This window comes from Cervus elaphus, chromosome 20, assembly GCF_910594005.1.
Source record: "Cervus elaphus chromosome 20, mCerEla1.1, whole genome shotgun sequence".
NCBI lineage: Eukaryota > Metazoa > Chordata > Mammalia > Artiodactyla > Cervidae > Cervus > Cervus elaphus.
Window position 1 is genome coordinate 55,938,480 of NC_057834.1, and position 11,967 is coordinate 55,950,446.

Consider the following 11,967-nt stretch of genomic DNA (forward strand, 5'->3'; position numbering starts at 1 on the left):
TGAGCCCATAACGCCTGCATCACAAGCAGATTCTTCACTGATGTGCCACCAGGGAAGCCCTGGGCTAGTGGCAGAAAACATAAAACTTGGGGCTGGGAATTAGAGGGCGAGGACCCACAAGTATAATATTTCAGTCAAGTGAAGCCACCCCACTGAACACTCAGTAGGAACTCCTCTAACCCTTCTACATGCATACACAACAAACCAGCACAAGGAGAAAGAGCATTCTAAACTAGTCTTTACACAGTCATGTAGTATTTATGAGGCCCTTGCCCCTCCCTGTGCCCCATGCCGGCAGACAGGAAGGTCAGAGCAATGCAGAAAGGCAAGAGCACCTCTGTGCTCGCATTGTTCTGTCCTGGAGAATTTGTGGTCAGGAGGAGCACGTGAAGGGAGTCACAGCTTCTCAGCCATAGTACAGGCTTAGGTAGGCCAGACGGTTCCGATGCTTTCTAAAGTCTTTGTCTGTGGGCAGCTGCAATGAAAGAACATTATCTAGGTCAATATTCAAATGAGAACCCACTGCCTCTAGTCTTCCTGGCTGTGCGAAATAGGCATGTATGTTATACCTGTTGTGGCCTAGCTAAACCTCAACCCCACAGTAACCTGGCCTCACTGAGTTTCTCAGCATTGCTCTGTACATCTACTCTTTGTCATCTTACTCTGGAAATGTCATACTAGGAATTATTTTCTACTTGGTAAATTGTCAAGTATAGCTGGTAGGACTTCCCTGGTAGTAAGAGTGGATAAGAATCCGTCTGCCAATGCAGGGGACATGGGTTCCATCCCTAGTCTAGCAAGATTCTACATGACATGAGCATCTAAGCCCGTGCACCATGACTATTGAGCCCACACCCTAGAGCCCGCAAGTCACAACTACTGAGCCCATGTGCTGCAACTTCTGTAGCCTGTGTGTCTAGAGTTTGTGCTCTGCAACAAGAGAAGCCATTGCATTAAGAAGCCAGAGCACTGCAAGAAGAGTAGCTCCTGCTTGCCGCAACTAAAGAAAGCCTGCCCATGCACAGCAACGAAAACCTAGCACAATGAAAAATAAATAAATAATTAATTATTTTAAAAGTATAGCTGGTAAACTTCTTGAAAAGAAAAATTATATGTTTAATTCTTGAATGTTACCCATAGGCCCTAGCATAATGATGTTAATACATTTGGCATTTCATACATACTTGCAGAATTAATCCCAAGCCCCACTGGAGAATAAAGGGCACCTCTGGAATTATGATAGCGGACATGGACTGAGCATTTATTATGCTACAAGTATGGCACCAATACTTTTCTACAATATCTCAATCTTTACAGCTTTATCAGATAGAGTCTATTATTATATGCATTTTAATGTTCATCGCAGCACTGTTTATAATAGCCAGGACATGGAAGCAACCTAGATGCCCATCAGCAGACGAATGGATAAGGAAGCTGTGGTACATATACACCATGGACTATTACTCAGCCATTAAAAAGGATTCATTTGAATCAGTTCTAATGAGATGGATGAAACTGGAGCCCATTATACAGAGTGAAGTAAGCCAGAAAGATAAAGAACATTACATCATACTAACACATATATATGGAATTTAGAAAGATGGTAATGATAACCCTATATGCAAAACAGAAAAAGAGACACAGATGTACAGAACAGACTTTTGGACTCTGTGGGAGAAGGCGAGGGTGGGATGTTTCAAGAGAACAGCATCAAAACATGTATATTATCTATGGTGAAACAAATCACCAGCCCAGGTTGGATGCATGAGACAAGTGCTTGGGCCTGGTGCACTGGGAAGACCCAGAGGGATCGGGTGGAGAGGGAGGTGAGAGGGGGGATCAGGATGGGGAGCACATGTAACTCCATGGCTGATTCATGTCAATGTATGACAAAAACCACTACAATATTGTAAAGTAATTAGCCTCCAACTAATAAAAATAAATGAAAAAAAATGAAACTAAGCACACTGATGCTTAGAAAAGTAAGATTATTAGACAAAATCACACAGCAAGCAAATATGGAACTAGAATTTGAACCCAGGCAGTCTGTTCCTAAAACCCATGTTCTTGGCAGAATGATCCACAGCTCTTGATGATCTAACACTAAGTGGTGTGATGGGAAGAGCCGTGGCTTAGGAGTCACCAGATCTAGGCTCTATCTGAGCAACTTCAACAAGCCACTTAATCCATCTGAGCCTCAGTTTCCTCCTCAATCACAGAGGATAATTATTTTGGACTAACCACAGAAGATTATTTGAGGACTAAATAATAAAACGTGACTTCTGTTCCATCACACTCACCTTTAAAAATCTAGTGAAATTGGGTAACTCTCCAAAAAAATTCCCATATATATATACACAAAATTGTGCTAGTAATTTCAGGGGAACAAGGACTTAACTGAAGCTTGTTCACAGACTCCTGGTTAAGAATCACTGATACACATGGAAGTATTAGGTAAAGGACTCCAGAGAAGTCCAATCCTATTACCTCAGCTCTCAGGGTTTTTTTCTGTAAACATGGAACCTGAGCCCAGTCTGGAGATCCAAATTTCATTGGCCATCTGACTCTCTTGGGTGGCTTTATCTCTGGGTTGTATGTGGTAGGGCTAGAAATAAAAATACAGAACATTATGTGTAATGAGTTAGTGATCATATATAACCTTCCACCCCTGATCTAGAGTCCTAACCCTTTGGGAAAAGGCAGTCTACTGATTCACATAGGATTCCTTTGCCTGCTAAAGTATTTCTAATTAAGTTTCAGTGTTCAAGGTATCTAGTCTTGACAAAGTAAAAAATCAACTCCAGTTTAAAATATTTCTGGAAGTTCAGTCTCCTTATCTGAGAGATCAAAAGATCCCAGAAATGGTGGATGATAAAATAAAGTTAACACAGTGATACATAAGTACTGCTCATGATGTAAAACTGAGGAAGAAAGAAAAGTGCTAATTTAAAGTATCAATGATCTGGGGTCAGTAAAATAGAACCATGTAAAATTCCTTGACAATGGGATTATTTAATCATAGCCTTTGTTCATAACATTCTTCTGGTATCAACTCTTTGCTATGGAAATAACATGTAAAGTGGACATAAGAATCAAGATTCAACATCTCTATTCCTTACTGCAACCTTGAAAAAGTTACACTCACTCTCTGATCTTTGAAATTCTCACCAGTAAAAAAAAGACCTTGACCCCATGCCCTACCATTCCACACATTCTCAACAGCTTCCTAAAGCAATGTGACTGCCTCCCTTGATCTGCTGGCCTATGTACTATAGCCACCAACACCTCCACCTTCCCCACCCCATTCTCACTTCCTCCTTGCCCACAATACTGTAGCCACACTAGCCTTCTTTCTTTTTTTCTGCACACCAATTTCCTTCCCAACAACAGCCTTTGTACTTGAAGTTCCTTCTGCCTGGGAAACTCTGGGCCTACATTTTCACAGGGCCAGCTCATTCTTGTCATAATGATTTCAGATCAAGTGTCATTTCCCTAAAAGATCTATCTTGACAATCCTTGCCAAAGTATATAAATTCTAGCCCACCACTCTGTATCATATCATCATCTTCTTTGGTTTCATTCAGCACAACACCAGGTCACCTTACTTCCTAGTGTGTCTATGACAGCCCCAGCTAACGGCTACTGTCTTGGTATAATTATTAATAAGACTCCATTTCAAGTCTCAGAAGTGTCATGTGCTGACTAATAAATTATATAGTCACTCTCTTTATTACCATTCATATTTTCTTGTTTATTTGCTTCTCATCTGTCTGGACTCTAGAATGTAAGCTCCAAGAAATGAGGAATCTTGCATGATGGGTTTAAAGCAAAATCTTTGGAACCCACAAAACTGCTTGGCCTTTTATAAATATTTATTGAATGAACCCCTACACTCTACCACTCTATAATTTCTAGAGACCTAGAAGGCAAGAGGTTGAATCTTTAAAGCTAGATGGTTTCTTATTTAGACAGCATGGTTGGGATGAAACCCCTTTTTGTACTTCCTTTCCTATTGCTCTTTGTTGAAGTACAGCAGAAAAAGGGGCACATACCCAGGATAATAAGAGTCCTTTGAGTAAGTCCGAAAGCGAGGCAACAAGGCATTAAATGGAGCAAAATTTGGCTTGTGTTGCTCTCGAACATTGATTGTCTGGTACATGCCTGGGTAAGGTGTCACATCCTGTTTCCAAGAAAAAGATCAATATTTTAGAGGTTGATATATACATGTAAAGCATTTTAATTAGAAAAAACAAAATTATCCTCTCCCTGTTCATTTATCAGCTATGGTTTAACTACCTCAATCTATAGAAATGGCCTACAGTAGGTAGAAAACCAAGATAAGTGTATGGTTCAGCTACATAAAGGTACCTAAGGCTTAGGCTGTAGAAACAAACCTATGAAGGTAGAGCCATGGTATCATGGCTACAGTTACTACCCCCACCATCCCACCATCTCACTCAGATTCTTTTGGAGCCAGTATCCCTCTCCCTGAACTTGAGTGTCATGAGAAAGCCCAACAAGAGATTAACAGATGATAATTAAGACTATAAATCCAGTTATACAAACAAATGAAGAAGTTGGAATTGGTGTTTTAACTGATAAGATATTATACTACATATTACATATAATTATATGATGTGTATAAACAAAGCTTCTAGTATTTTACAAGCAAGTGTCTCAGGACTAAAACCTTGCTTTGGTATTATTTCTTCTTAGGATTATTTTCCACTCTCCCAGGACATTCACACACACATTTGCCATGTTAACATCCATGCTTTTAAGATAGGTTTTTTAGTAGCTTTTGCCCAAAAAACATTTTTGTCTTGAATTTTGGGCATATTCTTTAGGTAGCCTCTAGTTATGCTCCCCAGTGCAAATACATTCAGCAACATGGATCACAGTGAAATCTAAGCACATTCAGCCATGTCTAACCTTGCTAACTGGCTTAAACCTCATGGCTGTTCTGGCGCCAAGAGTGTATCCTTTTTTACTGGTCGGGATCTTAGAGAGGTTGTATGCAAAGCCATACTTCTTCAGGTGTTATGTAGAAAACAAACAAAGAAAAAACACATATAGAGAACATTATAGTTATTAAAACAGTCTGAACTTAAAAGTATTCCTGAATCTTCTCTGCCAAAGTTACTCTTTCTTTCTTGATTCTTCTGCATGACCATACAATTACATAAGTAACACAAACAGTTGCATTCCTACAAAGGAATGTGGCTAGATAGGTAGAGTGAATGCCATTTCTATGCATTCCAGTGAATCCAGTTTTCTGGGTCCCACCGAGCTGAATCTGCTCTAATTCAACTACCAGTATGATTATACAATTTCATAAACTACCTATCAGCACAGCCACAGTCCAGCTTTGGACTAAGAGGAGATACTGATTCACTGGTCTTTGTGACCTTGAATGGTGAAGGAACAATACTGGGAACTGCATGAGGCCAAGGCTTGCATTTGGTGGGGATGGCAAAGGGGAATAGTGGCCCTTTACTTTCTGATTGTAGAGGACCAGGGCACTTTCTCATGTTGGGACCCTGATGGTCACAAATCCCATAGGGCTTTTCTTTGGGAAAACTTGGGTTTCCTTAGATAATAGTCTGGGAACTGACACCCATCGAAGGGAAGGTGAATACTCACATCTTCTGCTATGTAACATCCAGGCCCTCTGTTGGGAGCTCCTCTAATAGGGGGAAATTTGTTTCCCAACAAGTTTGGAGGATGGAAGTTAGGAAAGATCTTCCTATGTTGACATGTTCCAAAGGAGTAGTTAAGCAGCGGCTCTGCAGATAGAGAAAGAAGAGAAACTTCACATGAGGAAAGGCCCTTTGGTCTAAGTGAGAGCTTCAGGGCGAGTAGGGGGTGGGCCGTGGGACAGAGCTCTTAAGGGCAGACCCTTAAGAAAAGTCCATGTAAAGGGTAGCTCAAATCTATGTAAAGGGATGAACTGCATTTCCCCCTCCCTTTGCCCTTCTTTCCCAGCCTTCCTACTCTTCCTCCTGCCTCTCCTGTAGACTCCCCCACTACGGCCCTCCTCACCTGCTTTAAGGAAGCACATCTCAGGAGCGCCACCAGGCCCAGAGTTTGTGTACTGCGTTGCCCAAGAAACAGAGGCGGGGCCGGCAGCCGCAGCCGCCCAGCTCCCAGAGAGGAGGGGCTCTGAGCTAGCCTACTCAGCGGAGGGGATTCCTGCGGAGCCGCTTAGGGGCAGGAACTGCACCTCCCAGGCCAGGAACCCAGGCGAGTGAGAACTCTGAAGCTGAGCAGGAGGTAGGGGGTTTGCTGGATCCAAGTTTTAGGCTGAGGAGCTTTGAAAGCTGGGCCATTGGAAATGCACTACTGAGGAAAGATGGACTCCTCCACGTGCAGGATACCCTGAAATCCAGGCTACTAGGATCCGGAATGTAGAAAAACACAGCCTCTGCAGTGATGATCTATGGAGGTGGGCTTCCTGGGCAAGGCCCAGAAGAAGGGAGATGGGAACGTAATGGAGCCTAGATAGTTCTGTGTTAGGCCTGTTTTAGACCCATTTTTCCTTTTCTTCAAGGCATTCCCATCAGGTTACCCCCCTTATACCCTTAAGAGGGACTCAAGTCTTTAAAAGGTCTGGAATCCTGAAGCAGAACAGTAAGAGTACAATGGAATAAAAGAAGTGCTTAAATTTGGAGGCAGTCACTTAAATGTTTAGGTCTCAGGTTCCTCATCTCTAAATTAGGAACTAGAATTCCTTTTTATAGGGTTGTTGAGAAGGTTAAGAAAACAGGATTAAAGAGGGTCATTGCCTAGTGCTTGGTAGGTCACAATAGGAGAGATTTTTATTACTGCAACAGTATCTAGCTAGCTTAGGAGTACTCCCACCTAACCTAAGAAGAAATGTCAGGGTGTATGATGACTTCTTTACCTTTGTCCTAGATGTTAGCCCTAACTTGTTCTCACTTGATTTTAGGATAACTTTCTGAGTTGTCAGAAAGCACAGTGTGATTGGTACGTTCTGTCTTTGGCTTCTAAGAATGGTCTTGGGATCTACACACACCCAGGGTTAGCACTGTGTACAGGCATGATTTTATAGCTCTAATGTAGGGTTCCAAGAGAATTGATCCTGAGTCCTAGAGGATATTTTGGAAACTTAGAGAAGTCTTTTGGGCTTCCCAGGTGGTACTAGTTATAAAGACCCCGCCTGCCAATGCAGGAGACACAAGAGACTGCCGGGACCAGCCGGCAAAGAGAACAAGTCCCGACCGCAACGGCACAGAAGCCTGAGAAAGAAGAACTGAAAGTAAAGAATGGGGTCGAGAGGACTGAAATGCTCTTTAGGCAAGTCAGTGATTTTATTGAGTAAAACAATTACCTTTATACTAGTACAAGCAGAAAACAGTTCATAAAAAATGCCATCTGGTGTTTGTCATATCAATACAATTCTTTGTCTTAAGTGATTGCAGAAGCTTACATCTTGTTTTTGGCATTCCAAGATAAACTACTAAGTGAAGGTCACTACTATGTTTTTCTCAAGGAAGAACAAAGGAGACCCAGCAAATGTTTTACTTCTTTATCATGGGGTGGTGGGACAGGGAATGGCCTCTTTCAAGGCTTTCCCAGGGCCTTTTTGGGCCTTGAGCAGGCCGGCTCCCCGCAAGAGACCTGGCTTCAATCCCTGGGTTGGGAAGATCCCCTAGAGGAGGGCATGGCAACCCACTCCAGTATTCTTGCCTAGAGAATCCCATGGACAGAGGAGCCTGGTGGACTACATTCCATTGAGGTTGCAAAGAGTCAGACATGACGGAAATGACAGCACAGAAGCCTTTTCCTTGCTAAACATTATTGAGGTGATGCTCCTGGTCAACGGAGCTGCTGAATGTAGTTCATTGTGCAATTGCACAGTGAATTGTGTTAAGTCCCATATAACACTCCAATGTCTTCCTGACCTCTATGAAAAAAATAATTATATTTCACATATATACAAAAAAGACAGTTTTTTTTTTTAAGAAGTAATGCAGAAAGCCCAATAATATAGGAGAAGGTCTTAAAAGAAACAAAACTGGAATAACGATATGGTCTCAACATTGTTGAGCAGTTTGCTTCAAGTCTCCTTTCTATTCAAAATATAATTGCAGTAACAATGATAGTAAACAAAATGTAAATAGATATAGTATTAATTTCACTGTCTTTAGGAATATTAATATTTGTAGTACCCACAGTGTTTCTTGGAAATTAGTGTTTACATTATTGGTAACATGAAACAGTTCTCACAAAGTACTTTGAAATTATAACATATTCTTCATTGGTAGGTTGGTTTGCTTCAGACTAATTCTCCAGCTAAGAATAGATAGAAATACCATATAAAACATACATATTTCAAGATATCAGAGATATAGCAAAGAAAAAAGACTCTGAAGGGCCAAGACCCTGGAGAGAGGGCAGTCCAGAGTGGTGAACCCATCAGTTGGTGCTGTTGTTCCCTTTGAACATTCCCTAATTAAAAATCTCACTGAGAAGCAGAGAATTTGAGCAGAACTTTGATCAGACAGTCTCTAAAAATGGGGAGCAAAAGTTAGGCTGACCATGGCAGAGGAGAGACTGGAAAACACCCTGGATTTTTAGTTAGGAGTCTAAAGAGATACAACTCAGCTATAAAAGTAAACAAATAGAGCAGCTCTCAAAAAAATAAAACAAAATCCTGAAATTCAGTTTTGTATCAACTCTAGTCCCCAGCTCCATTAAGATAATCTATTTTTACCCTTATTGCATACCTAAAACAAAAGTAAATCATCTTGTACAATAGCATTATTTGAGCCCCAAATAATTTGTATAATTTTTAAGCAAAATGTTCAGCATTCAACATAAAGCAACCTCTCATACCAAAACAAAACAAAACACCTAGGTAGATATAAACCCAAAAGGAATCCAGAGATTGGAGTATCAAGAGTGGACTTTAACTGTACTTGGCTTCAGGTTTTACAAGAAGGCTGAAGACTGTAGCATGAACATAGGAAGCAAAAAAAAAAAAAGAAAAGCAAGGAAATTTGTGATCATGAAGCAGATTCTTGGCTTCTGAGGTAAGAGGCTAAAATAAAAATATAGATTACACTCTAAAAACAAAGTCAATAAAGACTACAGTGTACTTAGGGAAAGAGAAAATTTTCCCCACCAATCTTAATGCTTATGTTACTAATATAACACACAAGAGTGTCTACATACATCCAGATTGATGCAAATTTATCAACTTTTCATTAAAGCCAATCCAGACATAGTACAAAGATAGACTGTATTTTATCTATATTTCCTGTATTACTAATTGTGTGATGGTAAAATTGAGAAATTAAACAGAATTTCAGGTAGCTCTAAAGATTGTCAAGAATTATTGAATCTTTAAATGATGGATTTTTTGAATGATGATCATGTGTAAATGAAACTTTGCAGGTAACTGCTTGGAACAGAATAATAGACAAAATTTTATATGTAGCCACTTTTGATGAAGACTTTTTAGAGAATTCAGCAGGTCTTGTCATGTACATTTCTAACTATGATGATAGCATCAAGGGATGCCTGATGCTTATGGAGACTGTTATAGACTTATGAGTTAGTTATCTGCTTTCCTCATTTGACTATGTATGAGGCCATTGTATTAATAAGAATTACAATTCTAGGAAACCACCTCCTCTGTTAAAGTGGTCTAATTGAATGGGGATAAGTAATTCAACATTTGTATAATGTTTTAAATATATTTTTTCTCATTTTAAAACATACTGGATTTAATGGTATTATATCAATTCAGCAAATGGTAAAAATGATCATTGTATTTAAGAAACTAAACAAAAAGATGGAGAATTTTAGAAACAGTAAGAAAAAAGCAAATAAAAATTGTAGAAATAAAAAGTGCCATCACCAAAAGTAAGAACTGAATACATGGGGAACAGAAGATTATAAAAGTTAAAAAAAAATTAATGAAATGAAAAATGAATCAGAAGAATGTATACAGACTGAAGCTTGAGGAGGCAAGGATAGAAAATACAGAGGCAGAGGAGAAACAGTGAAAAGTTCTAACACATGTATTTGAAGTTCCACAAGGAACTTCAGCGAGAGAGAGAAAGAGAATGTGGCAGATGCTAGAGTTGAAGAGATAATGGCTGAGAATATTTCAGAACTGATGAAAAATATTTAACCAGAATTTAACAAATACAAGTCTAAAGCAAGATAAATACAAAGAAAATTTCATATCATAGTGAAACGTATGAAAAATAGAGAAAAATTTGAGATTGGCTAGATCGGAGAAGGCAATGACACCTCACTCCAGTACCCTTGCCTAGAAAATCCCATGGACAGAGGAGCCTGGTGGGCTGCAGTCCACAGGGTTGCTACGAGTCGGACTCGACTGAGCGACTTCACTTTCACTTTTCACTTTCACACATCGGAAAAGGAAATGGAAACCCACTCCAGTGTTGCCTGGAGAATCCCAGGGACGGGGGAGCCTGGTGGGCTGCCGTCTATGGGGTCACATAGAGTCGGACACGACTGAAGCAACTTAGCAGCAGCAGCAGATAAAAAAGGTAGATTACTTTTAAAGAAGCAACAATAAGCCTGGAGGATGAATTCTTAAGAGAAACAAGAGAAACTAGGAAACAATGGAATAGTATCTTTAAGTGCTAAATAAATAACAGTAAAAGGTTGAAATACATATTCCATATGAAGACTAACAAAAACAAAGTTAATGTATGTGTACCAAGGATATGAGGGACATAGAAAAACTGAGCAAATACTTCGGATTAAGGTATACTGATGAACACAATGTAATACAACATTTAATCCTGGATAAGATCCTGTGCGAGATAGGAAAGGTACATTGTTGGGACAACGAATTTGAATAGGGTGTGTGGATTTAAGAATAGTGTATCAATCTGATTTTCAAATTGAAAGAGCTGTTCTGATCATGATTTATGAGAATCTCAGGGAAGGTAACAGTGGAGCTTTTAGAGGGGATGGGGAATCATTTCAGAAAAAAAGGTATATATATATATATATATATATATATATGGAAAGAAATAGAAGCAAAATTTAACAGTTGAGGAATTTGGGTGAATGGGGCTGAGGGAATTCTTTGTACTGTTTTGAAGCTTTTCTTTAGATTTGCAACTTTCAAAATAATAGCTGAAAATATGTATGTATAATTATGGGTGAGAAAGGAATCCAAGATATGGGAGAAAATATAAGCAAGTGAAAGTGTTAGCCTCTCAGCTGTGTCTGACTTTTTGCGACCCCGTGGACTCTAGCCCACCAGGTTATTGTCTATGGAATTCTCCAGGCAAGAAAACTGAAGTGGGTTGCCAATCTGCAATGTACAATAAATTATCCACTACCCATATGTAACTACTGAGCACTTGAAATGTGGTTAGTCCAAACTGAGATGTATGTAAGTATAAAATGCAAAGTAGATTTTAAAAGCTTAGAATGAAAACAAAATGTACAAACTATGATATAAGTGTTATACTGGTTACATGTTGAAATGACAATAGTTATTTGGTTAAATAAACATATATACAAATAATAATATTTGGTTAAATAAACAGATATTTAAGTTAACTTCATATTCTACTTTTTGCTTTTTTTAATGTAACTGTTAGAAAATTTAAACACATTGTTTGAATTGTATTTCCATTGGATAATGCTGATCTCTAGAAATAAAGCACTTACAGACCAATAGGGAAAAACAACCTAATTTTTTTTAAATTGGTAAAATGCTTGAATGCACACTATAGACAAAAAGAATATCCAAATGACTAGTAAACATATTAAAAACTGCTCAATATCAACAGTCAAAAAGGAAATGCAAATTAAAACCACAATAACATACCCACCTAATGGCTAAAATTATAAAGATAGAGAAGAGTGCTAAGGATGTGAAATAGCTAGAAACTTTTAATACACTTTTAGTATAAGTGTAAATTGATACATTCACTTTGAAAACTAGTA

General features: G+C 39.1%; 1 protein-coding gene across 2 annotated transcripts; it reads right to left on the reverse strand.

The window, feature by feature from the left end:
- Nucleotides 1-6,065, reverse strand: PIFO (primary cilia formation). Of its 2 annotated transcripts, XM_043878454.1 has the most exons (6): nucleotides 6,043-6,065; nucleotides 5,644-5,786; nucleotides 4,933-5,031; nucleotides 4,053-4,180; nucleotides 2,488-2,605; nucleotides 1-475 (listed from the first exon to the last, which is right to left on the reverse strand). In XM_043878454.1, exons 1-6 carry the CDS (start codon nucleotides 6,059-6,061, stop codon nucleotides 407-409), a joined length of 576 nt encoding a protein of 191 aa, XP_043734389.1. In that variant the 5' UTR covers nucleotides 6,062-6,065; the 3' UTR covers nucleotides 1-406. The 2 variants fall into 2 exon arrangements, with proteins under 2 accessions (XP_043734389.1, XP_043734390.1); XM_043878455.1 differs by lacking the exon at nucleotides 4,933-5,031.
- Nucleotides 6,066-11,967: the final 5,902 nt, after the last annotated feature.

Coding starts and splice junctions, on each gene's coding strand:
- PIFO (XM_043878454.1), bottom strand. Junction 4,181..4,932: donor GGTTTAAGCCAGTTAGCAAG/GTTAGACATGGC, acceptor TCTTGGAAACAG/GATGTGACACCTTACCCAGG. Junction 2,606..4,052: donor AAGGACTCTTATTATCCTGG/GTATGTGCCCCT, acceptor TTTTATTTCTAG/CCCTACCACATACAACCCAG.